General features: G+C 41.0%; 4 protein-coding genes and 1 long non-coding RNA gene across 9 annotated transcripts; 3 read left to right on the top strand and 2 right to left on the bottom strand.

The window, feature by feature from the left end:
- Positions 1–4,441: 4,441 nt before the first annotated feature.
- On the bottom strand, positions 4,442–10,919 carry fastkd2 (FAST kinase domains 2). The gene is made up of 11 exons (XM_062528473.1): positions 9,683–10,919; positions 9,317–9,420; positions 9,054–9,162; positions 8,739–8,862; positions 7,798–7,937; positions 7,361–7,533; positions 7,105–7,268; positions 6,211–6,438; positions 5,840–5,912; positions 5,148–5,262; positions 4,442–5,015 (listed from the first exon to the last, which is right to left on the bottom strand). Exons 1-11 carry the CDS (start codon positions 10,292–10,294, stop codon positions 4,887–4,889), a joined length of 1,971 nt encoding a protein of 656 aa, XP_062384457.1. The 5' UTR covers positions 10,295–10,919; the 3' UTR covers positions 4,442–4,886.
- Positions 10,920–11,148: 229 nt separating this feature from the next.
- mdh1b (malate dehydrogenase 1B, NAD (soluble)) lies at positions 11,149–14,906 on the top strand. 5 transcript variants are annotated; one of them, XR_009937039.1, is made up of 9 exons: positions 11,149–11,182; positions 11,340–11,452; positions 11,538–11,672; positions 11,792–11,934; positions 12,106–12,626; positions 12,726–12,867; positions 13,045–13,243; positions 13,472–13,611; positions 13,871–14,906. XR_009937039.1 is itself a non-coding variant. In XM_062527942.1 (9 exons), exons 1-9 carry the CDS (start codon positions 11,161–11,163, stop codon positions 13,895–13,897), a joined length of 1,419 nt encoding a protein of 472 aa, XP_062383926.1. In that variant the 5' UTR covers positions 11,149–11,160; the 3' UTR covers positions 13,898–14,906. The 5 variants fall into 5 exon arrangements, 4 of the variants coding, with proteins under 4 accessions (XP_062383926.1, XP_062383928.1, XP_062383929.1 ...); XM_062527942.1 differs by having other exon boundaries at positions 13,045–13,220; XM_062527944.1 differs by having other exon boundaries at positions 11,182–11,240; positions 11,803–11,934; positions 13,045–13,220.
- A 974-nt stretch (positions 14,907–15,880) lies between these two features.
- Positions 15,881–19,260, top strand: LOC134070852 (tubulin beta-4 chain). Its single transcript, XM_062527326.1, has 4 exons — positions 15,881–16,057; positions 17,638–17,746; positions 17,865–17,975; positions 18,093–19,260. The coding sequence occupies exons 1-4, from the start codon at positions 16,001–16,003 to the stop codon at positions 19,148–19,150; spliced, it is 1,335 nt and encodes a 444-aa protein (XP_062383310.1). The 5' UTR covers positions 15,881–16,000; the 3' UTR covers positions 19,151–19,260.
- An 88-nt stretch (positions 19,261–19,348) lies between these two features.
- On the bottom strand, positions 19,349–27,821 carry retreg2 (reticulophagy regulator family member 2). The gene is made up of 9 exons (XM_062527323.1): positions 27,535–27,821; positions 26,805–26,908; positions 26,502–26,532; positions 26,210–26,339; positions 25,777–25,861; positions 24,916–25,053; positions 23,928–24,016; positions 23,458–23,593; positions 19,349–22,659 (listed from the first exon to the last, which is right to left on the bottom strand). The coding sequence occupies exons 1-9, from the start codon at positions 27,783–27,785 to the stop codon at positions 21,827–21,829; spliced, it is 1,797 nt and encodes a 598-aa protein (XP_062383307.1). The 5' UTR covers positions 27,786–27,821; the 3' UTR covers positions 19,349–21,826.
- LOC134070855 (uncharacterized) lies at positions 25,559–27,662 on the top strand. The gene is made up of 3 exons (XR_009936994.1): positions 25,559–25,680; positions 26,842–26,916; positions 27,528–27,662. It is a non-coding gene; the product is annotated as an uncharacterized LOC134070855 (long non-coding RNA).
- Positions 27,822–27,937: the final 116 nt, after the last annotated feature.

Genomic DNA, 27,937 nt, shown 5'->3' with positions numbered 1-27,937 from the left:
GACTAGCAGGGGCGTGTCTAGGGGGAGGCTGGGGGAGGCAGTGCCTCCCCAAAGATAACCTCTGCCACCCCAGAGAAATTATCTGCGACGGGCGAAAAATGGAAAATGCACGCCCATACTTCTCTGTTGGATTACTCACGAAGCTCTAGTCATACTAATATATAGTGTCACTTGTTGACAGAGCACGATCTTAGCTTTCTGATGGTATTAAGAACGTAGTTGCTGTAATAAGCGTTCGCGAGAAAATCAATATGAATTTAGGCCTGCATTAACATTCGCATTATCTGCGAAAAGTGCAAAATGCACACCCATTCTTCTGTATTGGATTGCTCACGAAGTTCTAATCACACTGATATCACATGCATATCACCTGACAGAGCACGATCTTAGCTTTCCGATGATATTAAACACTAGTTGCTGTAATAAACAGTTCGCGAGAAAATCAACCTGAATTTACATGAAATGTAATCGTTTTTATTCCATCTCCACAACATTAGGCCTACCTTCGGTAAAATATCTCAAGCTCTTCGTTCAACTTACACGTGGCAAACCATATCAAATCAAATGGCAGACCTTACCAACTACGAGGCTATAAAGCATTAATTTGTAGGGTGATATCAGGTAAAATGGGCCATCAGGTAAAATGGGCCGTTTAAGGTTTGGGGGTCCCAGCCCCTCTGGAATTTAGAGCCAATGACTGCAAAGGATGTTAAACTGTTGTCATAACTGTGCTTGACAAGTAACAGGTGATTTGATTGGTTTATGGTTGCTATGGTGGGCAGGGCAATAATGCTAATCAAGACTGCACCAGAAAGCTGTGTGGTAAGTAGCCTGGCATAGCGAATCTGACTAAACTATTATAAGGATGATAAATCTATAAAAAAACAAACATGCCCATAAAAAAACTATGCAAAATATCTGTCTTGATGGCATCCATCAGACTTAATGTTGTTAGCTTGATATATGAACATATTTTTTGGAAAAATCATGTTTTTCTTGGCGGCCCAATTTACCTTAACCCATTCAGGTAAAATGGGCCATATGGTTTCAGCTAAAATGGGCCATCCTATGGGCCCATTCTAATGGGCCACATACACATGTGTGTGAGTGAGTGTGTGTGTGTGTGTGTGTGTGTGTGTGTGTGTGTGTGTGTGAGAGTGTGTGTCACGGTGTATCTCTCTCTCTCTGTGTGTGTAGCCTATGTAGGTGTGTACACACACCCACACATGCATGATGCACCCACACACCGACTGACACACACACACACACGTGCACGCACACAGTCTCACACACACACACACACACACACACACACACACACACACACACACACACACACACACACACACACACACACACACACTTACCATGACCCCCCTCCCCCCACCACCAGTAGGCTATGGCAAACAAGAAGGAAAAATGTTTTTATCACACACACACACGCACTAGTAATATTAGTTAGTAATATTAGTATTTTGAATATATCGATTATCAATTTTGAATGTGAATTTTTGTAATTTACACATTTGTTCTAAACACACACACACCCACACACACACACACACACACACACACACACACCACTGGCATCAGTCAGGTTCCAAAATTGACTTTTTTAAGTGCTCATGGGTTTGCACCCACGATGTGTTTTTATTGCCACATATGAATATGTTTGTTTAATGCAGTCTAAATGTTATGTGGCTGTATTAGCAATTGTATTTTAAAAATTAAAATGGATAATTAACTATAATTTCCCTTTAAAATTAGACTGGCCCATTTTACCTGAAGCTGCTGGCCCATTTTACCTGAAACTGCTCATGCGAAAAAAGTTGGCACAGCTGATGTTTCAAGAACTGTAGGGCCTAAATACTTATATTTTTTTACATACTTTCAACACAAAAGTATGAAAAACAGTCATTATTAATTATAAAAACACTTGGAAAAGGCATAGATAACATTGTATTACTGTCCCAAGCGATTTACCAAAAAGTGGCCCAATTTAGCTGATATCACCCTACAATAAGCCATTCCCGAGTAATCCAGCTTTTAAATTGCAGGCAGCACATACACAGGTCTCCAACTTCGCTCTGTATTAGCACCCCACAATAATCACTGCATGCATATTGTGCTCTTCTTGTTCGTTTTTTTGAACGTTTATTTAAACCACATAGAATCAACGCATTGCTTCCACATATTTCTATGCATTATGCCTATTTTAGACTAGCCGAATATCATCACTGAAGCTCTCACGTTCTCTTAAAGTGACAGGCACTCCATGACATTAAAGATAAATGTAAATCAATATGACAATCATGTAAAATGTGAGTAAAAAAAAAAATCTATATGAAATAGTCAACTTAATATAACTAATTACACATAGGCTATCATAATGTAAACTTAATATGAATTTCAAAATGTTTGAAATACAAATAAAGCCACCTTTTCACTGAGTGTGTTGGGGGAAGAATATGCCTTGTAATGTCTTTGATCTCCACTGGTGTGCTGGGACTCCCAAATCAAATCAAGAAAGTATCAGAATTCTTAACTTATTATCAGTATCAAAACAATTGTGACACACTAATAGTCTTATGTATTTTTCATTGACTATGTCACCTGGCTGATGCATGAGAGATAGATAGATAGATAGATAGATAGATAGAATGGCTACAGATCATTTATGATTCTGTATACCTATTATTGTATTGAATGTGAGTTGTATCAGTCACGCCACTACAAATGATATTGGGAAACCCATACATTTATTCACCTGGTTTAACAACTAGGCTACTACATTGTTTAGTCTAGGGCCTAGATGGGCCCTGTGAGTCTGCCAAGTGGCCATGCGCTAAAATACTGTGCTTTTTTTGTTGCCACCCCAAATAAGCCAAATGCCCCCCCAAAGATTGCATCCTGGTAACCCCTCTGGAGACTAGCGGCTACGGTTTGGAATGACAGGGAGAAAACATGACAGAGTAATATGGCGAATATCACTATACATAATATATTTATTTATTTATGTATTGAAGACGCTAGTTAAGGCGGCAGCCCTGTGTTGTTAAGGCGGCCGCCTTAGCAGGAAAGCGCTGCGGGAAACCCTGGAGTTAGGCCTCATAGACGCCTGATTTTCAAAATGTGTGGCTGTTAAATGATCAAGTTGTGCATATTAAAAAAGGGGCAGTGAAATGGAATGAACATCTTCAAACAACTTTGCCTTTCGACTGTACCAGTAGTCCAATCCCCATGGAAAAGCATGCTCACAGGACACAATGGGATTGGGCGACATGTCGCCTACAATTATCATAAACTGATGGGTTTCAAATTGTGTGACTGTGAGAATAACAAGTTGGCATACTTGGCTGCTCAAACTGGTTTGAAGGTGTAGGAAAAAAGGTAGCCTAATCAATACTTATAGGCATTGTTAAACATTCATTTAAAAACTCTTAGGCTATCGCTTCTTCTATTTTTGTTTTTATTCTCTCTGTCAGGCTGTAGGCTGAGTGAATTAAGGTGTCAAGGTGGATGGAAATATGTGTTTCATGAGGTCCTTTCGATGTGGGCAAGATGATTCTCCTACAGTAGCTGCAGCACAATATTTACATTTAATGCAAAACGTTGAGATAAATGTCTCTGACTGAGGTACTTACAAAACTTACCATTTCCTGTGTACTTTTATTTTGACGTTTTTTTCGCCCGCAATTGTCGCTTACTGTCGCTAACTCCACGGAAATCTTTCTTGTTCTCCGATTTAAGCTTTTAAATACAGCCACCTAGTGTGCTGGCATAAGAAACTGGTTTAGGCTGTTTTTCTTTTGTTTCTGATACTCAGAAAACTGAACACTTGAAGTAGTGCAGCAGTTATTTTTGTAAGGGTCACTCTTGAGTGGGCAGTACAGACTAGAAGAAATTGGGTTGAGGGAATATATTACATCCCCCAAAACAGGGATTCATTCAACATTGTTTTATGTTAAATTCATTCCCATTGGAACACATTTCCTATAGCTCTAAATGCAGAAAGTAAATCAAAAACACACTAATGATTCATTAAGTCAGATTATGAAGAAAAATGCTGTTGTTGTTTTTAAATCATGAGGCTATTAATAGTTGTTGGCTAGCTATCTCTACTTCATCTGCATCTTTCCTATAACTCACACTTGACCTTGTACGATGGCACTCCATGACGACAAGCATAACATGTGCCATTCATCTGGCTCAATTGTTCCAAGTGATACTCTGATGTGACTGTGACACTACAGCACGCAAGCCGAGAACTGCTTCTGCGTAGTCTCAAGAGTACCATCTGGTGGTACCAAGGATGTCAAGTTGAGGCTTATGAGGATAATAAATTCTTTAAATCAGTCTCCAAGCTGGCGATAGATTTTGTAAATCCCGGATATGTCTCCCATTGTGTAAATTATTCCAACAAAACACATGAGAACATCGCTTATGAAACTGGTTATATCACCCTTTAATCTTTAGTCTGTTTTCACAGACACTTTTCAGTGTGCAGTTACTTGTGTTGTATTACTCTAAATAACAATCTGAATGACAACAATTTGTTGCTGAAATACAAGCCATCATAATAACAAACAATACATCACCATGCACGTCAAACTTCAGTTTTTGAAAGACCAATTCAATGATCTTGTAAATATATAGATCCCTTTTAAGGGAGCTTTTCAGACCATATGTGGTCCCTAGTAATAGTTGTAATGATTGTTTCTTAAGGCAATCATATACTGAGGTATAAAAATTGATGACACGTGATGTCTTCATCAAGATCCTCAAAACAATGTTTCCTCTGGAAACATCTACTCCATCCGGATTTCAGGAAAGGCGTTGCACTCGTTGATCCCCTGAGGAACACTGCACAGTCACAGCACAACACCTCACATGTCTCCTGACCCCAGAGTGGCAGCGGTCTCCCCTCCCGCCTCTCCTCGTTCGGGAAACACCAACCTCTTCAGCACCTCAGATCTCTGCTCCTCTGGAAGCAGAACCAAGTCTTGCACGGGCACCTTGGAGAAAAAACAAATGGGGAAAAAGATGAGTAGGTGTATGTAGGTATGTATGTAGGTATGTATGTGCATGTGTGTGTGTGTGTGTGTGTGTGTGTGTGTGTGTGTGTGTGTGTGTTGGCAGAAGTTTACCAGCACAGGAGAGTATCCCAGGATTCTCAGGTGGCGAGTTAGCATGGCCACCCTGCCTCGCAAATGAGACGTTCCAAAACAGTAGACAGAGGGGGGGACACACAGCACTGCCAGCCTGCAACAATACAATAAATATTCCGGTTTGTAAGTGACAATACAGATACTGTACATACTCTTTTCTTTATGTATTGGGATTGAATGTGTGCTGCTACTAGTGCCTGTATGTATGGAAATAAATGCTATTAGGAACAGCATGGACATTTTCTCTGTTGTTTTAAACACACTGCTATTATTTTGCACATAACTGTACATGTGATCTTGTGAAGTGCTGTCCCAATCCTATGCATATTTATCTGAGCCCATGTGGCCTCACTCACTCACTCACTTAGAACCTAAGATCAATGAAGTCTGTCAGTCTATAGTCGTTAGTCCTCAGGGCTCACTTTGGGATTCAGCCACTGAGGCTTTTAGTAACGGATGAGATGTACTGTAATTGTAGACAATGTGATGTGTTTTATTGAACCCTTTTTTTTTTCTTTGAGAATATATAATCTGACAAAGAACTTGCACTCAATTCAGTTGTGCAGTTAAGAGGCACCATAGTTCAGCCTCTTAAAATTAAAACATTTTAGCTGCTACCAATTATATGAATTATTTAGTTACAAAAACAAATGCATTTTCAGCTGCCTTACTTTGGAGGAGGATGTTGATCCTGAAGAGGTTTATCTCCATGAGAAGTTTCAGATGAGAGATTGATCACAAAATCTGGAATGTAAAGAAAGATCACAAACAGAGATACTGTATACCTCATATCCTCTCATGGCAATCAATTCTCTAAAACTTTGTGCCATTTCAACAACTGAAATTATAGCCTGCGTGATGTAATTTGTAATTGATATATCTTATGGATGTGACTGAAATCATAACGTAATAATAAAAGGCCTAATGTCAATCTCAATATTGTTTCTTCAGGTAGAAAATCTTCCTCTTGACTTGCCTCACAGATCTTTCACATATGTTACATATGTAATTCAAGTACACGCACAAGCACACGACACCTTACCTATAAGATATGTCTTCTCCACAACCAGATGTTCCTCTATTGTCTCCACTCCTTCCAAGCTTTTCAACATGCTGAGGAGGTCAAGAGGAAGGTGCAGGATGGTTGGGTGTCGCAAGTCACCCAGGATGGGAGGAACAGACAAGGGACGAGGGAGAGAAGGCTGGTCTAGCCGCAGGCAGACATCCAGAACATGGAGCCTATGCTTCAGACCCAAGACTTTCTGTTTCTCTACAGACAGAGAGAAGGAATGTACAGTCATTTGAACAACAGGATACCTACTACAAAATCTCTCTGACCTTACAGAAAATCACTGATGATGCCAAAAAATTGTTGGAGTAAAAAGACAACTCTAGGGCAGGTATGATATTCCCTCTCACATAGTAGAACTGTTCTGATTATGTTTATTTGATCACTACCAACCTAAAACCAATTTCATGGTAACAGAACATATTCTTTGGCATATACAGTAAGGATATTTGGGTTGTGAAATTTTGAATGCTGATGATTAAAATTTCAATTAGGTCGATGTCACTACCAATTTGTTTGTTTACTTTGTTTTTGTTAATCATACACTTTAGAGGCAGGGAAATAAAAAAAATGTGTGTTCATCATTATATCTGAATACGTCGGTCCATTTAGCTAGTGCAGAATTGATGCGACTGCTGTTATTTTCTGATAGGCCAATACCAGTCAACAAGGCAAATATAAAATCAAATCGATTATCAAATAGGCGCTGATATATTAGTATCCTGATATATAATCATGAGAGATTTTTCTCACTATGCCTCAAAGTGTGCAATCCTTAAAGAGTTTACTTTACAAAGGGTCTCAAAATGTGAAAATATCATTTTCTGTATTTCCCATCCCAAATTCCAGTCACGCCAGTACCAGTACCATGGCTGAAAAGCTGCTCCAATGTGTCCTCCCGAAAGAGTCTCTCCAGTGGGGTAACAGGAAAGTGCTCTAGCAAGCACAAGTAGAAGATGGCCTTCAGAAGGGTGTCTGGGTGAAGCCGATCTAGATAGGTCTCCAAAGCGTGTGTGATGGCATCAAGAAAGCTGTGGGGTTAGTGTAAAGCAAGTCTGCCTTTAATGCAAAATTAACTTATTTAGAAGCCTGTTTGAAGTTTCAGTGTAGAGCTAACACTCACTCTGATCTGTGATCCCCTAGGTCATGGTTGAGCTGAGAGTAGACCCTCAAGATGCCGAGGATATCTTTAAGCGTGAGGGCATCGGGGTTCTCGATGACTCGCTCAGCAAACGCATCCATCAGGTTTGTGGGTTGAAAATGCAGCTTCTCAAACTCCAAAAGGAGCAGAATAACCTTGAGGGGGAGCAGTCATTACCAAATTATGACATGTATGTCCCCCTTGGACTGGTGAAACTGATAGATAGCACATTCTATACAATAGTTTGTTTCTCATACAATGACTATTAAAAGCTTTTTGCAATGGAAATCTTCACTGAAGTTGTAGACAAGGACTAGGTTAAATCCAGTGGGAAACCACACCGTTTATTGACAGCAAATGGCAATATGCTTACAACATTTTTCAATGGCATACTGAACTTTTTCCCCTAAACACTTTACCTGTTTACTTTTCCACATGGCACAGCTGGTGGCCATATACTCAGATATTGATGAGAGCAGAGAACTGTTCCTAATGTGCAGATCCTGACTTGCCTTCAGGATGGCCATGAGTCTGAAAAATGGAATCCCCTGTATATTGTCTAGGACATAAAAAAAAAACAAAGTCTTTGTAATAATACAGTTATACGGAAGAAATCATTACAAACAAAACCATTGTTACTGAAGACATAAGGATGTACAGAATGTGTCATGTAAAAACAATATCCTGCATAGAAATGTGATATGATGATGAAGCAGCATATGATTTGAATTGGGTGATAGACCTTACAACATCCAAAAATGGACATTGTGTGTGGCATATTTGTTCGTTTGATTGTCCAAAAAATGACGTAGAAATAGTAACACACCTAAAGCGCAACGCATGTATGTCTAAAACACTTAAGCTCCATGATGACAAGATATCCACTGAAGTAAGCATGTAAACCAACTACTGTAGTGCTGGGCCTTTTCTCTTGTAATACCATGTCGTATCACATAGGCTGCTATATTAACTACAAGTCGGTGTGAGAGTGCCGTGAAGCTGTATTGATGAAAACTCAAAGCCTAAAGAATTCCACATAGTTCCTTTAAATAAGATCATTATGACAAAACAACACATCTCCATTCCTAATGAGATTAAATGGGGTTGTCTGAGGTGTATAACATCATTTATTCCACTGCTCGGTTGAATTCCCCATTGTTTTGCGTTCTATAAGGTTACCAATCAACCAGGATGAAACGCCATCATAACATCATAAGCCCTCTTGCCAATCTCTTGGCTGCCATTACTGTCATACAGTTCCCATCCACACAAACTAGTAATGGGAGAGTGCCACAGAAAGATCTGATGCATTGTTTTAATTTGATTCAGCATTGTTTGTTTTCTTAAAGGTTTTCCTTACCCTCTATCTTCTTACAGCAAATTTCAAACAGGAGCTTTGAACTAAGTCCCATAACAGCCATTGCGGAAAGCATGTATTGGGCATTGGGAACTGTAAAATCCTTGGCCATGCCCAGGGCCTTTTTCTGTGGGGGAAAAAAAGAGTTTGAAAATAAGTTATTTATGTAAGCTCAAATGTTCACAGCAGCAAGAATCTGACCCTGTCAAGTACCAAATTAGAGCTCAATGTTCACCTTACATGTTTAGATTATATAAAATATGCAGTAAGAACAATGTCACACAATTAGCTGTGAGAGAAGAATATTTATTTTCTTGCCTCCAATTTCCTTTTCAGTTCATCTGAACTATCCTTCCCTACTGCACGCATAAATGTCTGAAGTGGAATTATCCTCTTGATCAGGGAGATATCATTCTCCAGCCTCAACCTGGGAAAAAACTGAATATCAATAACATACTGTACTAACATTAGGGAGAAAGAGAAGATAAAGATATTTCAATGACCGTCATTCCAATATCTATTGGGCCTATATAAAAGGCCTAAAAAGAGCTAACACAAATCCAGAGGAATAACCAGATTACCTGAGCCCTTGTCTAAGTGCTTCAACATTCTGCAGTGGTTCCATTTGTTCTAAACTTCCAGCAATGACCGACAGAGTCCGCTCGTCAAAATGGTTCAAGGATTCCTGTTGAGGGAAACACACAACTGTTCGCCAATATGACCCATTCAAAATACATTTCAAATCCAGCCTCCTTCCACGTGAAATCCTTTAAAAATGATAGCTGAACAAATAAAGGATGGCTACACCAGTCTATGGCCTGTCATACCAGGATTACGGACAATCAAGGGCCAGGACTGAAGTGACACACCACAGCTATACAATTGCCCACTGTATGTCTAGTCATTATGACTGTGATTTCAAAAGTGGCCGACTAGTGACTAGTTACCTGAATGACCCTCAGGAGGACTTGGACCACTCTACTGCGTTGAGGCACCCCCAGCTTGACCAGTGCCAGCAGACTATAGGCCATGCTTTCACTCTGCATTTTTGGAGCCTCGTTGATGACCACCTGGCACAGTTCCTCAAATCCCTGGTGTTCAAACATCAGCTTCAGTTCGTAAAGCCGTTGATCATCTGACATCATTTTTGTTGTCTCCCACATGCGCGAAAGGCTGTTGCTGGCACGCCGGTGGGTATGTGAGTTGTTACTGACGAGATCCAACACATCACTGGGAGAGGCGCACTCGTCCAGCTGCCGGAAGAAAAGGGTCTTCTCTTGCTTGGGCTTTGGGCGCTCTGACGGGGACTGTGAGGGTTTTTGCAATTCCAAAGACTGCCCTGGACGTGGGTCATGCTGAGAGTAGTACCTTACTGTACTGACCACAGGTCTTACTACATGATTCCAGCTCCAAGAGGAAGCTGCTGATCTGTGTTCAGGCCTTGTATTATGTGTATGCTCCCTGTGGAGTATAGACCCCAGTTGTGCCAAAACTGACCTATGCCTGCTAAAAAACAAGGCTTTCCTGAATACCTCCACACCTGTTTTGCGGATGTTCATTTTGTCTGGAGTTGCTAAGTAGGGGGTCGTGATATTAAATTCTAGCTGAGCTTGAGTAGGCCTAATGCCGACGTGCTATGTTATGTGGCCTGAACATCAAGTCAACTTACGCGTTAGCAGCATATGGTAAACAAGAATGCACTTATTAGTTGCAACTATGGTTGCAACGTTAACTATTGCTGTGCGACAGCATCTGTTGTTGATTCTAACGCTAGAATCCGTCCAACCGAAACGACATTACCGTAAAATAGACACTGGTTGGCGAACATTTGTATTCACAGACAGTTCAGTCTTCAGAAGCTATAACTTAAAAGCAAAATAGCCGGGGAGAAAATGTTGACCCTGTCTGTCTGCCTGCCTGCCTATCTACTACCAACTACTGAAGGGAACGAGCTTTCTTTGATAGTGCTAGCAGCTAGCTTTCTCTAAACAACACGAAGTAAGCACATTTGTCAGTGTTATTTGTGATAAACTCCCAAAATAGCCGTTGTCGCATTTTCCAATCTCACCATTTCCAGTATTTGAAGCGGTCAAAATAGTCAACAAGCTGAGTTGACTGAATATTTACCCTTGACAGCTAACGTTATTCAACGCATGCACAACCTGCGCGCCGCCATGACAGACGAGTTCCGTCAAGAGGTCAAAAAAGTGGGTAAAACGAAAATAAAAGATGTGTCTCTACTGTATAAAATATAATTGTTCTTTATGAAAACATGGACAGATGTACACTATTTATATATATGTTATCCATCCAAAATAAGTTTGTGAACGTCAACATAATTTTCTAAAATAACTAGTTCTAGAAATTGTGCACTTCAACCCCAGAAGGACCTTCGGTTACCTAGCAACTGGAACCGCTAGGAATCATGGCAAGATTTGTTGTTGCAGGTAGATCTAGCCTCTAATTTCCAATTTCTCACAATTTTAGCACATCCACAGCAACTGTGTAGGCTACTCAATCAAGTTAGATACTTTTAATTTGTTCTTTGTCATTTTACCTCGGAATAGCAACATGCATGATTCTTTTTCCTCTTATTTTTCTTAGGCAAGGCAGATTGCCCTCATTATGCAAAAGCAGAGCTTCTTGCAGACTTACTTCAGAGAAAGCTGCCCGACTTTTGTATTCACAAAATTTGTGTACATCCAAATGAATGGAAGGTAAATCGTGATCGGTCTGCATGTCCTAATTTGATTCAACCACTGCCCTCTAGTGAACATTTTCCCTTTGTTACTCTGTAAACAGCAATGGTTAGAGACGACTTGCCTCAGTAATGGCTGGGACCATGAACACTCTCCTTTGGTGTGGAGAGAACTTATTCATAGAGGGGGGAAAGGAATGCTTCTGGGTGGTTTCAGTGACTTCATGGAACATATACAGGTATGTTTGTTGTTTGTTACTTAATAGACAGTAAGGTTACTGCAGGCTAAGCACGTTATCTCAACACTTTTCCTTATAATGCCAGAAGCAGCTTAGATTTGTTTTTGTAAAATTCTCAGGGTTATTATAGAATTACATCAGAGATGACAACAGACTTGATGTTGAAAATCGCAAAAGAAAACCTTCAAACAAAGGAGCAGTGTATGCAGGAGGAAGCACACCGGCACAGCCTGCTTCAGCCTCTACACATTTGGATAAGCAGGTGAGTGCTGTGTGAAGCAAGGTATTCAAGGAAGAGTGTCTGTGTATTATTAGATATTCTCAGATAAGCACACATGGTGCAATACATCAGAGTATTGAAGAGAGAGAGAGGGACAGGGCATTTTAAAATAAACATGGACCTAATCTTTCATGCCTCACCTTTAACTTGCAGTGCCCTGCACCCAATATGCTACTACCTGATCCCTCAGCTGTTTGACTCTGAAGTTTTCACCGATGCTCCTCGAATCAGCCTCCACCTCCTAGCTGCTGGAGGAAGTGAGGAGGCCTTGCATGGAATCAAAATGGAGACTGAGGACCTCTCCTCTCCACAGTTACATGAGATCACTGTTCACAATTTCTTGGATGACCATGTCTTTCACCAGGCTGATTTTATCATCTTCCTTGATGACTGGCAACCTGGGCAAGAAAAAGAGGGGCAGACGGAAGAAGTTGGTCAGGCAGTGATGAAGACAGTGGCCAAGAATTTCCAAAATTATGGAAAACTCATTGATTCAAGGGCACATAAGAATGTGCGGGTGGTGGTTGTTGGGGACTCTTTCATCAATCTGAAGTGTTCTTTACTTCTAGAGAATGCACCCTCTGTGGACTCTGGTCACTTTGTTGCTATGGGAACTCAGCTCGAGTATGAGGCAAGGGCACAGATAGCAAAGAAGCTCGGTGTCACGTCAGCAGGTATCATATCTCACTGTTCATCCCTCACCATTGTTTTCTCTCTGGTAAGCAATACTGCAACTCAAACTCTGGTGTGAAGCATATTTATTTTCCTGTTAGATGTGACAGATGTCATCATATGGGGAAATATCAGTGGCAGCTTGCATGTGGATCTTCAAAGAGCAAGGGTGTTCCGATATGAAGGTGCCATCTGTGGACCTCCTAACTTTTCTCAGCCACTTTTGGAAATGACATATAACAGGTAACTATCCTACAGTGAGTTCTGCAGTGTGTAGAGTAGGAAATACAGTAGGTCAATAAATGGGGGGGAACACTTAAGACCCTTATCAAGCACCAATGTGTTCACTAATAATGGTGTTTTTCTGCATGCATCACACTGAGATGTATTTTTGTTGTTTTTGTCTATTTGTCTCTGAAGAAAAAATTTTGAGACTGATATTATGAGCTTGCTGAGTTTACATCGCTCCATGGTAACCTCAAAGACTGAAAGAGCTGCAGCCATGTCAGCAACAAATGGGGTATGCACCATCCTGAAGGCCTGGAACAATAATTCTGCTCCTGAAGAGGTTTTCTCATTGGGAATAATCAGCAGAGGTAAAGGCCACCAGTCACCACATGTGAGCTGCCATTAATTATTGGTGGGTGGCATGAGCTGCAATGCAGTGTATTCATATCATTCAATGTATAATTCAGAGGGGCTTTTCTTACGCTGTGGTATACATTAAATATGCAGGTTTCACATTCAGTTTGCTCAGGCATACATGACTTGTATCACTTTGAGTAGTATGAACTAAGAAGTTAAGAACTAAGTTCACCGGTTCCCTGTTGCATGCATTTTTATTCAGGAGAGTACAATGTTCCTAAAGGCCTAGTGGTCTCAATGCCTGTAGTCTTCAGTTGTGGACAGTGGTCTGTTGTACCCAACTTGGCTATTTCTGATGAACTGAGGATCAGAATTGAGGACTCGATCAGTCAGCTGAAAACAGTAAGTACTGTACATAGTATACTGTATACTGATGGTATGTTGTGCCAAACACCATTCATTTAAATTGTCCTTTCTTAAGAAGATAGTTAACATGTTCTGTACCGGTAGTTCTTCCATTGGTTCTTTGGGTACGCTCATCAGTAGTACAGGTCATCAAGTTCACGACATTCCATCATTCTTTCACTTATAGTGTATATATTCTTTCACGTATAGTATATAGTATATATTTACTGTATAATTTGTATTTTCTTTTTCCCAGGAGAAAGAAAACGCTGTATGCAACTAAACATTTGCTACCCTGGGGACACTTCCATGATGAGACCTTGAATACCCTGCAGAACAGAGCTGGTTAATGTTTTTAATAAACAAGCTTAACAGATTTCAGCTGAATTGAATTATGTCTAGGTGAAATGATAATGCCTACCACATGCATACTGTTGAAGTCAACCAGAAAACAAGAAATGTTGGGCATAATACACCAGGAAAAGGCCCGTGGTTTAAACAAGATGGCCTCCCTCCATTTCTTCATGTTACTAGACCCTTACACAATCACGTGTACTTGAGGTCACATGGCTAAAACCTGTCTGACAAAAACAATAATTACGTGTGTTGTAAAACAAACTAGCTGTTGTCATTGTGGCAGCCCCATCGCATTACTTGAGTTCTTCAATGACATTTCATTCGCCTAAAGCAGAGGTTACATCTTGCTCTTAGTTTCTGGAATATTTTGGAATGTTTCTTTAGAGTTTTCCCCAGCAGCGGGGAGCTGTAGCAAAATAAAAACATGTTCTCTATTGAGCTGTTTTTACTGCATTAATCTCAATGATGTTAACTACAAGTTAACCTCAAGATGGCCAACATCAGAAAAATAATTATGTTGTAACATTTTTTGTTGATGTTTTAGCTTGTAGGGCATTTTTTGCAAGATCTAATTGGATATATGTTAAATCCCTATTAATGTGTCTCCTTTTTTTACTTTCCCAGAGTAAAACCACATAGCCTCTAGCTGTTGTTTCCACAATTTATTTGCATTTTGGAGAATGGATCCTGTCTCCTTCCCCTTTTGTTGAATAATTTACATAGATAGGCCTAGGTGTGTTAATTGGTAAATCACCTTCAGAATAGTTGGGACAAATGGAGTAGGCAGGCTAGTAGGTTTAAGCTTGATTCTAAACTGATTAACTTGTGGTTTGTATGTTCATGGTTATTGTTATTGTTCTGTCAATTCAATTTAGTCTATGAATTTATTTGAATTCATTATTATTCAAGCCCTGTGACTGGTCATTTTAATGTTGATGTAATGTTTATGAATGCCATTGTAAGTCGCTTTGGACAAATGCATCTGTTAAGAACCATGAACATAAATGTATGCATTATGCATCTTTATGATAGTAACTACCAGTCTTTATCATCTTTTTCACTTGCAGTAGGCTACACTTACAAAAAAGGCATTCTATCAGAGCAAGATTGAGGGCGCCACTGACAGTAGAAAACTTTTTTCTTTTTCTAAGTCTCTCCTCAATACTTTACAACATTATGAAGATCAGATTTGATCTAACACAACCTCTTGTACAGGCCATGATCTACAAACTATTGTAATTCACTGTTAGCTGCCCGCTTGTGATAAGACAGACTGAAAACTGGTTCAGAATTCTGCAGTTGTCTTCAATCAGCCAAAGAGGGAAATCCTCTCCTTACTATCCATTGGTTCCCTAATGGCCAGAATTATTAAATTGAAATCTCTCACCTTGGCCTGTAGGAAACGTAACTGGATCCGCTCCCAACTCTCTCAATCCTTTGATGAAGGTGTACATCCCCAACCGCTGCAGTCTTCCGATGAGTGTCTGTATCGACCAGCCATGAATGCTAGGTCCAATTTCCTCAGTGGTTCCTTCTTGGTGGAATGAGTTCCCCAGCAGTGCTCTCCATTCCTGTGATAGTTTTGGGTCTTTGAAGAGGGGTCTAATGCATCTGTTTAGCATGCAATTAGTTAATTAAGTGTATATGATATTATACTATATTATATTACAGTACTGTTTATTTTCATTGTTTTTCATTAACCTTTTGATTGCATTGATTGCAACTTCTGCTATCCTCATTAATGTAGTTTTGCCAACTTTTTAAAACTGTTCACTATTAATTTAATTATCGCATTGTTTTATTTAAGTCGCTTTGGACAATCATAACCATAAACATAAAAGACATAATGCATGCTGATTCGCTGGAGAGCAGTATGACGTAAACTGATTTCTGCGCACACTGACTGCACAGCAACCAGCAACCTCCATTCTTTTCAAACTTTCCAACGGACATTTGGCGGTTGGACCAGACTTGACAGACAATCTTAGTGATTCCTGAACACAGTTTGACATTTTTCACACAATATACAATGAGGGAGATTGTTCATTTGCAAGCCGGCCAGTGTGGGAATCAAATAGGCGCCAAGGTATGTATAATATCTGTAGAAACAAGTATGACTGGTGGTGTGGCATTAGCTTTGTGCCCTTGTTAGCATACTAACGTCAACTAGCAATATGCTAGCTAGATTTTTGTTTAGGCTACTGAAGGGGCATTTTTTGAAATGTGGCTTATTTAGCCCTGAATGATTGAGCAATGCAAACACTACCCACCTTTATATGCTTGGTTTCTTAGCCAGTGAAGTTGATGGTGAATACTAAGTGAAGTCACTGATATGTTTTTTTGCCATGCCATTGCATTCCTGTTAGCTAGCTGCTATGGAGTCTATGATAGTTATCTAGCAGCTAGCTGCTATCCTAGCTAGATCAACGTAATATTTCCCTCTTGCAATACATAATGCAGGGGTTCCCAATCTAGTATCAAATCTAAAATCCCACGTCTTTTCTCTGACAAACTGATTTTTCATTATCTATGATAATGAATGGTACATGATCTCCAGTTACCAAATATTTCATAGCAGTCAAATAACCTTAACGTTAAGGTTGTGACATTTTTTTTAGAGCGGGAAATTGATAAATGGACATAAAAAAAAAAAAAAGAATGTAGGCAGCTAGCCACAACTGTCTATGGCCACAACCAAGCAGCAATGAGGGAAACGAATAACTCTTTAAAACATAAATATTGCATGGAAGTATGTACGTAATTAAAATACATTTTAAACTGCTATTCTTATGCCAGCGAACTTACATCACTCTCAAGCGAGTGCCGCCATATAATGCCTGATATGATAACTTTTGGCAGTGAACGCATTGTATTTGAATTAACGACAACTGCAGTTATCGATTTTAATCGTTATTTATTACCCTCAACTTCATGTTCTCTCCAGTAATCTACTGCCTAGGCTATTTTATTAAGTCCTTCGGCATAATGCTACAGTGGGAATAGTGGCTATAAGGCCTAGCTGCTACAAGATAGGTGTATGCAACTATGCATACAAATAATTTATCAAGGGTTCCAGAAAAGTAGTAGTCCAATGTTAATTTATCTTCATTGCGCTGGCTACACTTAATGCATAACACGAGCAGAAGAAAGAAGAGTAGGTTTTTCATGATGGCAGGATTCTATCTTGATCAACATTCACATGCTATGTAACGTTAGCATAACTTCTACTTTGATAAGTAACTATATTGTGCTATGTTTGCACAACAGCCATGCCCGCGCGAGTTTTACAATGAATTAATAGGAATATTAATATTTGAATAGGAGGCTTTGTTTCAAACGGTTAACAGTAACTGATTATTTGACTATCCTTGCATACCAGTGTTTTGCAGTGGGAACAATATGGGCACAAACATAGCACGTGAAAGTTACAGTGATGTCAAGTGACGCAAATGCATACACATTTCCCTGACTTTCCATGTCTGGTCTGGAGTATACTTTAAAATAGGCAGAGATTCCATAACCTGTAGGAACCTATTAATGTAATGTTACCAATGCAGTATGCACTGCAGTGCAATATGCCAGAGCATCATAGCAAATGTATCATAGAATATGGAACCCTACTCTATGTCCCTCTGAGTGATTGTTAAACTCACCTTTTCATTTCAGTTTTGGGAGGTGATAAGTGATGAACATGGCATTGACCCTACTGGCACCTATCATGGAGACAGTGATCTACAACTGGAAAGAATAAATGTCTACTACAATGAGGCAACTGGTAAGATAGCACAAAACAAGTTACGATAGGATTAAAATGTTGAATCAGTGGCATATTACACAATCTAGAAATATCGATGGTTTACTGTAATATGGTTTCTTACATTTTGTGTTCTTAGGTGGGAAATATGTCCCTCGTGCCATCCTTGTGGATTTGGAGCCTGGAACAATGGATTCTGTCCGTTCAGGACCATTTGGTCAAATCTTCAGGCCTGATAACTTTGTCTTTGGTATGACAGATTACTGTTCACACGCCTATTGAAAAGTTGTGTATGATTAGTCATTTATTTTTCTCTGTGTTTTTAGCGCATGATTGTTAATGGTGCTCTATTTATTTTGATGTACAGGTCAGAGTGGTGCTGGAAACAACTGGGCAAAAGGGCATTACACAGAGGGAGCGGAACTAGTGGATTCTGTGCTAGATGTTGTCAGGAAGGAAGCAGAGAGCTGTGACTGCCTACAGGGATTCCAGCTTACGCATTCTTTAGGTGGTGGCACAGGATCAGGCATGGGAACTTTGTTGATTAGCAAGATTCGTGAAGAGTACCCAGACCGCATCATGAATACCTTTAGTGTAGTCCCCTCTCCTAAAGTGTCAGATACAGTGGTGGAGCCTTATAACGCAACCTTGTCTGTCCATCAGTTAGTTGAGAACACAGATGAAACGTACTGCATCGACAATGAAGCCCTATATGATATCTGTTTCCGCACACTGAAGCTAACCACTCCCACGTACGGTGACCTCAACCATTTGGTGTCTGCTACCATGAGTGGTGTCACCACCTGCCTTCGTTTCCCAGGACAGCTGAATGCAGATCTTCGCAAGCTGGCAGTAAACATGGTACCCTTCCCCCGTCTGCACTTCTTCATGCCTGGTTTTGCTCCCCTCACCAGCCGTGGCAGCCAGCAGTACCGTGCCCTCACCGTGCCTGAACTCACCCAGCAGATGTTCGACGCCAAGAACATGATGGCTGCTTGCGACCCTCGTCACGGACGCTACCTGACGGTGGCAGCCATCTTCCGTGGCCGCATGTCCATGAAAGAGGTGGATGAGCAGATGCTGAATGTCCAGAACAAGAACAGCAGCTACTTTGTGGAGTGGATCCCCAATAATGTGAAGACGGCCGTTTGTGACATTCCACCTCGGGGTCTCAAGATGTCTGCCACATTCATTGGTAACAGCACAGCCATTCAAGAGCTGTTCAAACGCATATCCGAGCAGTTCACAGCCATGTTCCGCCGCAAGGCCTTCTTGCACTGGTACACCGGAGAGGGCATGGATGAGATGGAGTTCACAGAGGCCGAGAGCAACATGAACGACCTGGTTTCTGAGTACCAGCAGTACCAGGATGCCACTGCCGAGGAGGAGGGCGAGTTTGAGGAGGGTGAAGAGGACATTGAGTGATGATTAAAAAACTACTCTTCTTCTTCTGACTGATTATTTGATTGTTCTCTTTGACTGTTTCAATGTTCCATTGTTTTTGTGTTCACTTTGTATTAAAACTTGGTAAACTACGTTATGGAATCTGCTTTTTGTCAACAATCTAGGTTCATGAGGGAATCGTTTTGTTTCACAGAACTGATTTCAAAGAAGAGATTCATCTGAATATTTAAGTGCCTTTATAGGTCAAGAAGCAGTAAAAGCATGAGCAAACACATACATTTCTATAGTACAGAACATGACAGTTGAAAATTTGCTTTTGAAAAACATACTGTAGGTTTTTTTAGTTGATTTTACATACTCATGTACATTAAGCAGTTTTAACATTCTCTTGAATATGAATACAAACCAAAGCATCTACCATGTAGAATGGCCAATTGGCAGTCTCAATATCATTTCAGGAACTTTTTCAGTGAAGGGTGGCATGTGAACATTACAAAAGTTTTCTTGAACTTAAAATGTTACTTTTAGTTTCACTCGTAAAATCAAGTTTGGTTATTCATAGTTAACTATGCCAAATCAAGGACATTTTGAGTGGTTATTCTACCACTAAAATAATCATAGCTTGAGATATATAATAAAAATACAGAATTGTTGAAGGCAAACCAAAGCACTGATATCCAATATATAGGGGTTGTAAAAAATGCCTGTCAGATCACATGATCTAGGAATGAACAGAGGTATATTCAATGAAAATGTCTACTGTTAACCATCCCATGCTTGACTCAAAAGGCCTTCAATACAGCTCCATAAACAAAAAGCAAACACAAACCAGAGTGGTGTACATAAGTGCCTTTTGCTATCCCAATATCATGCACAATGGACCATAGGGATGGAACACAAAATAGGACATAAAATTAAGAAGCACTTTAATTCATGATGAATAGAAAACATCAGGATGAATGACAACAATGCTTAATTTAATTGTACTATTCCACGTCTCTGAAGAGGTGGGTTAAAGGCAGGTCAAAACGTGCCTCTACTTTGATGGGATTATGATTGAAACCTGATTGTATCCAATGTTCTTTTCCCATTCTTAAGCCATTAGCAACAAGCTCACGTCAGTAAACATGATTGGGAGGGTGGGGTGGGGGGGCCATTGGAACATTGGTGGTGGTCGTTGTTGCCATACTACTGTTAAGTATAATTATGATTTTTGTTTTAAAATAAGATTATACTGCAATAACAAAACAGTCATCTTCCTCTGTTTAAGTGCTATAGGAGATGCATACAGAGCATAAACTGTATGTCTACTGCAAAAGGCCCCTCCCCATCTGTTCTTATTTGACAGTTGATGGCGAGGGATTGTCATTTGTCGGTCAATTCACACCACTGTCCTCCATGCAAAGCAAACAAGACTATGTTCAAACTGTGCCAGTCTAGTTTTAATAATGACAGCTGAATATTGGTATGATGTTCTGAAAATAATAATTAAAAAAGGTTTGGGAGGGTTGTCTTCCTCTTACTAGATTACACTGACCACACCTTTTAAATAAAACATCCCAATATACTGACCTCAAGGGATAAAATAAAATATATGTGTACACATTTATATAGTTGTATTCATATATTCATCTGTATATTTATATTATTTCAGCTCTATTAAAAAAAAGAACATTAAAATTGTTAACATGTAACATCAGGGATCCAATTCCATTTCCGTGAGCACCAATCACACCTCACCAATCACACCACACATGATCACCTCAGTTTGCTTGTGTTGTTCCCCTGTTTAGTATTTATAAACACCTATTCCTCAGCTCAGGATCACAACCAGATACAAAAAAAAAAAAAACCCCAAAGACAACCGTCGGGACAAGAAAGGACTGGTTCAATGCCACATACTTCCAACCTGAGACAATCAGGCCACAGTGTTGTTTAAAAACAATAATTAAAAAAAAACCTGTCAGACCACTAGATTGCAAAGATGATGGTGTCCATTCTGAGGGGGCTTTGGAAACCACTTGAGCTGCTACATTGCATCCCACTGGAGTTATACGTTTATATCTGTTCTGAGTTTTGAGCTTCAAAGTTTTAGAATTCCATAGAGTTATACTGATACGTTGAACAACTCTGGTTAGATATAATGTCCAAAAAATGCGTATATTCAAGAAACACCTGACCTCACCTTATGAAGTTGTCACAGAATAAGAATGTAAATAACTCAATTGTTATAAAAATGTCAGATACAACCTTATAATTCTAAGGGGGCAACAACCGCCAAGTTCTGGTTCCAATTCTACACAATGAACACCAACATGACGCTGCCAGTGAAGAGCTGAAACTTCTGTTTTTTTGTTTGTTTTTTCTCCAATAGAAACAATGGGGCACCTCAAGAGCACACAAAACGTAAAATGGGTCACATATTAAATGTCTTCATACTACAGACCCAGGTCAGTCACAGTGATTTCCCACTTTCAAAACCACACAAACACACACATACAAACACACATACGCACGCACGCACACACACACGCGAGCGCACACACAAAGGACTAACTGACTGTGCCTGATCTTTAGACCCCATCTGTAAGTGTATATGTTGGTATATATGGTGTATCTACATAAAACTATAAATAAAAGGAGCATTTTAGTACAGGCAAGAAGGGTGAACAGGGGATCGTGGGATGGCATAGGAAGCTAGGACATTTGAGGGTGCTGATCGCCACTTGCTGGTGTGTCTGGCTGTTGTGAGGCTGTTGTACCCACACCCTGTCCGTCAAGGCCCAAACCCAAGCCTTCGTCCATCATCTCCAGTTCGCTTTGGTCCAGAAGCTCAAAGTCCTCCTCCTCGGCCGGCATGAGTGTGACGTCCGGCAGTTCTTCTGCGCTGGCTTCACCGGTCACATCCTCCTCCTCCTCCTCCTCTTCCTCCTCACCGCTGAGAGGGGATGTGTGGTGGTGAAGGGCAGAAGAGGCGGTGGTGGTGGCGGCACTGTCAGGGCTTTCCAGGGTGGACTCCATGGGGCACGGGGGCATTTCGGTGGGCATGAACTCCTCCATGCACGGCGCCTCCATGGCCTCAGTGGTGCGCAGCAGGGCCGACAGTGTGTTCTGGACCACGGTCGAGATGGCCGTGCTCACGATCTCCTCGCTCAGCGCCTCCAGAGAGCGGCTGGGGCCGGGAGCCTCTGGGGTCACCTCTCCTTCGTCGGCGACCTCCTCTTCCTCCACTACCTTCGCTGGTCCGACCGCAGCAGCCTGGCTGGCGCTGGCCAGCTTGCTGTGCCCGTTAAAATGGGTGTTGACAAAATGGAGGGGGGACGCTAAATGTTGGAGGAGCAGGCTGGCGGCGCTTTGGGAGTCCGTCTCTGAGTGTTCCGCCGTGGAACCCTCTGCCGGTGCGGAGGCGCCCAGGGGGAAGTGGAACAAACCGTGCTCCATGGAAGGGAACTCGTCCACAGAAGGGAACTCGGGAAGATCTCTAGAGAACGTTTCCTCTGGTTCACTATTCATGCTCTGCCTGTCCAGGTCTGTGGGGCAAATTTAACAATGTTTCACAAATCATATTTTATAGGGCCAGTGATTTAAGACTAATCCTAGATTAAATGTTTATTATCATTGAATGCCTTATTTGAAATTCTCATTTAGTCTTAGACTTAAGTAAATCCATTTGAAATCCACTTGAAATCAAACCCTAATGTTTTAACACATTCATCATGAATTTCAATGAGACTATATACTTAAGAAACATTTGGTCCAAAGGACTACAATAAGTTTATGATACAATCTGTAAAATATCAGTACTAGATAATGTAGGTATTATACATTTTAACACCAAATCTACCACTTACTGTATTAACTTTCGTATCACACTGTACTGTATCACACTTTTGTCTGAAGGATTACAAATATTTGCACAGTGAACTCCACCGCAGAGGTTTCCTGACACCACAATATGCTAACGCCACATCAAAGCAATGTGGCCACAGTGTATAATTCAGAGATTTTGTTCAGCAGCATATAACTGAGGCTGCTGAATAACTACTACATAGTTACCTCCGCCAAGGAGGTTATGTTTTCATCTGGGTTTGTTTGTTTGTCTGTTAGCAAGATCACTCAAAAAGGTATGGACATATTTCGATTAAATTTTGAGGAAAGGTCTGAAATGACCCAAGGAAGAAACCATTACATTTTGGGAGTGACCCGGATCACCGTCTTGATCCAGGAAACGGTTATGTTTTCACTTGGCGGAGCTCCGCACTCTTAGAGTGCTTTTCTAGTTACCACTAACACTGCAGTCATGATATGGATTCTAGAACATCTCGTACCTTCAGAGACATCGGTCAGCTGTGGGGTGGTGGCTCTGGACACAGAGAATCCTCCGCTCTCTAGGATACTCGCCTCCTCGTCGGAGAGCTCGGAGTCTGTGATGGCCATGGCCAATGCTGTGGTCTTCACATCCACCTACATCAAGGGAGACGGTGACCAATCAGAGAAGAATACCAATCCAAAGGGCCAATGAGCTCCCATTCACCTGTGATAATATTAAAGCCACATCTCTACAATGTCCAATCTGTTAAACACATACCAACCGACAAGCTTGCCTTGTTATACATTTAGTTTGACAATAACACGGACGGAGTATAAGAGGACATTTTACTCAGACCCTCACTCTTTCCACCATTCTAGTCTTGCGGACGCCTGGCTAATCTCATCATGTCTCATGTCATGTCCCTGACTGCTGCTGCTGCTGCCAATGGCCCTGCGCAGCGTGGGAACAGGCAGCCCCAGCTCTCACCGTCGGAGCGAAGCAGGAGAGCTCCTCCTCGCTCTCGCTCTCCGTCTCAGCTCGCGGCTCATCGCCCTCTTCGGACTCCTTCTTCACCTCTGTGGAAACGCACACAATAAAGGGACTTCAGTACTGTATATCAACACGACATGCACCTCTGTGGCTCGCTCACCAACAGATACACACACACATAATAAACAGATAAAAGCAGCACAGGTATACCCATCTGTGGCAAGCATACACTAATCTATCTGCATTTACCAACATATAATATACACACACACACACACAGACTTATCTATCACTCCCTCTCTCTCTCTCTCACAAACACATACAGTATAGCGCAACTTAGACAGACATTCACTATCTTAATGCATTTGAATCCAATCCACTGGCCTCAGTTGTGGCACACTAAAATTGCAAACTGCATGGCGAGAAATGGTTTCCATAGCAACGATGTTAAGCAACAGTCAAGATCAGACGCAGACACCGAGTCATCGACTGGCAACCTCACAACACAGGTTAGACATAAAAAATGAATGCTAATGTCAAATATTAACATAGAAAGCAATAGAGGAAGTACCCGCAGTTAATATCCGCAGTAGGTAACAGATAATGAGAAATCTGTATTTTAAAAATTGCATTAAGCAAAGGTTCCTGCCTGGCACCAGAATATGTAGCCTGTGAATTCTATCTTTAGTGACACAGATATTAAATAGCAATTAAATATGGTTCACTGTGATGTGATTACAATGTGTGTGTTTGTGTGAGCCTGATTATCAGTCCCTTGTTGTTTACCAACTGCTGACAAGCGAGCTACAGTGAATCCAGAGGCCAGAGCAAATAAAGCAATGATGGGAAGTTGCACAGCTCACTGAAACCCAAAATGCTCAGCCTCATTATGCAGTAACTGTATGCGCCGCTGCAGGGCACCGGATCAAATGGGACGGGCCAAAATGAAAGTGTCGACTCTGCTTAGGGGAGGGGAGAGACTCACTGCGCTTGTCGTGTTTGCGATGCTGGGTGTCCCCCTTCATGCTATAGTCCAGCTTCATCAGAATGGGCTCCAGGCCAGTGTACATCCTCTGGATCAGCTCGTGATACACAACCAGTGGCCAAAGCAACACACTCAACACTAGGCACAGTAATCACACACACACACACTCATCATGTTTAAATTAATCAGACAGTTTTCACCAAATAATTTTACTATACACTAAAGATACTTCCTTTTATTAGCACATGTTCATCTTTTATACAAAACCCATGTGGTGGCTACTGCTATTAGCATTTTAAATAAATTCTGAAAAAGGCACCCTCATTCTCCAGCCCTTTGGAGAGTTGGTCAATGCTGGACAAGCGAGAGGAGTCTTTGAAGTGAGTAAATAAGAACACATACATAGATATACACAGTTGTACAGGCATGTCAGTCTTGCACAGTCTTATCCGTGTGCGGTTCATGTGGAGACAAGTTTCCATGCCAACGCACGACGCAATGCAACTGATAAACGTAATCAATAGTACGTAGGATGACCCAGATCAGTGGAGTCAAACTAACATCAGGTGCATTTCAGACGTGGCCAGGATGACATTGCAAGGTCACGGTCAGTTGTTGCTGATAAGATTGGCTGTTTCCAGTACAAACTAAGAAATGGGTCAGGAAACTCAGCCACAACGGTAAAGTTCAAACCATGTGTGACTGGCAAGTTTTTTGCTACCAAGATAAAGACTAACCAACTAAGTTATCATGACAGGCATGAAGGTATGTGTGCTCCCTCGGTTATCAGTGTCTCAGTTGTGGGGTTTATTTGAGAAAATGTAGGTGGAATGTTTGATTGGGACAGGAGGATGAACTTACCGACGATGTACGAAATCATGATTCCTGGAACGTAGTGACCGACCATAGCCAACACTAAACAGCCACAGCACATCATGGCACAAAACTAGATGGCAATCAGAAAAAAAACATTACAGTAAACTGTTTGTATTCACAAATGTATGACTACACTATTGCTGTTCCCAAAACTACACCTTCTCAGATTAACATGTCAGCCAACCAAGTCAGCTGCATGTCAATATGTAAGAAAAGACCTAAAAGTAACTGATAGCTTTCATAAGCAGGGACTGTGTTAATACTATACATTTGAATATCTCTGTGCTTGCACAGATGTACACTTGGGTATGTATGCATGAGTATTTAAACGTATGAAAATATATGTGTGAGTAAGAGCAGCTGTGGATGAAAGGAGTTTACAAGAGCAAGGCAAGCAACATTTGTGCTGAAACTCTACCTTGCCATGGTTTTGCCGTTTGAACTGGAGCATCTCCTCGATGTACAGACTGCAGGTCACGTAACTCTCTGCCAGGTGATGGCTAAGTTCGGCCACGCTCAATAGACGAGGTTGCACAGTCATGGTCTCCCTAGAAGATCCACACACATGTAATTTGATCAGAACTAAGAAAGCAGGCTAGAAACATAATTTACAACAGATCACAGACAGGTTTTGCGTTGCATTGTTGTACTGGAGTTGTGCCTAGGTTGTTCAGCCTACTGGTATGCAAATGTTTACTCTAGATAAATACCTTTCAACAGTGGCAGCATCGGGATCGCGGACTGTATGAACAAAAAAGGACAAGGAAATTATTCAAAGCATAGGCAAACCATTTTTATATGCACTATTGTAATTTGAAACTGAATAAATTACATCTAATGCCATGTCAATTTTAGACCTATGCTAAATACTGGTAAATATAGCATTGCCCTATAAGATTTGCAGGATTATTATTAGTGTTAGTGTATCACAGTAAAACAATATATAGTGCTATCAAGACACACCACATGTATGACATTTTTCAGAATACAATGTACATTCAGAGGAAACATACCAGTCATTTTTGGAAGTTTATCTTTCCATCTTTCCAGGAGTATGAGACCAAGGAGAGAGACACTCAAAAGAAATAGTGGACGCAAAGAGGTGGACGACAAGAGCCTACAAAGGTACACACGAATACAAACAAACCAAATCAATTCCAAATCATGTGGACCTCGACTACGTTCCAATATTCCAAATTGTCTGGCAAAGCAAAGACCGCAACGATGTTTTCAATTACCCAGTTAACGATGTGCACAAGTCTGGTCACATGTAATACATTTTGAGGAACATAAATTATATGCCATATGTTTTATTATTGATAGTTGCCAGTCATACTGACTATTCTTCTCATTATAAACGCCACAGAACTGATCACCAAAGCCATAAAACATGTTGGCATTAACAGAACTGCTTTAAGTAGAGTTCTGGCAACATTTAAATGGGCAGGCGCAATGTTTTGTTAATAAAATAAACTAACGTCGAGGCGGAGAACTTCGACCTGGCTTGCCAAAACCCTCGCTTGCAAGATTGCTAGCTATCGGTAGCTCACGAAATAGATGAGCTCACACTGTGAGAGCTAGCTGTTTGGCAAGCTAACAATAATTAGCTTCTCGCTATATTACAGGGATTATCGTTCGTTCACTGTCACAGATTAATTGACACATGTTGTGCAACTTTCTCCCTTTAAAAAACAACACAGCTATTCATAAATCTCATATGTTTATTTGTCGTTCAGTTCTTACCAGAACATGGTATTAAGCGTGAGGGCAGCAATGATGCTGTACAAGGGCCTCTCCCAGACGAGTAGCCTCTGCACCCACAACACCACGGGCTCATACTGCGACAGCCAGCCTTGGAGCCATTCACGAAGTTCCACTAGCTCCGGGTTCCCATCTCCGCACGGTTGTTCAGATTCCCCGCCTGGGAACAAGGCCTCAAGACCGACCGAAGAGGAGGAAACGGAGGGGCGTCTGGCCTCCTCCCCGCTCGCCATCTTTTCCCCACTTTGTTATGTTGTTGTGCAGATCACGGGGTATGGTAAGGTGGATCCGTCAAAGGATTAGAAAAAAATGCAAGAAGCGATATTACAGGCTCACGATGTCACGTGTCTCTTGTTTACGGCTACAAGTACTGTTCTTACTGGAA

This window comes from Sardina pilchardus, chromosome 23 (genome assembly GCF_963854185.1).
Source record: "Sardina pilchardus chromosome 23, fSarPil1.1, whole genome shotgun sequence".
NCBI lineage: Eukaryota > Metazoa > Chordata > Actinopteri > Clupeiformes > Clupeidae > Sardina > Sardina pilchardus.
The sequence above is the reverse complement of the archived record's forward strand: the minus strand, read 5'-3'. Positions and strand labels throughout refer to the sequence as shown.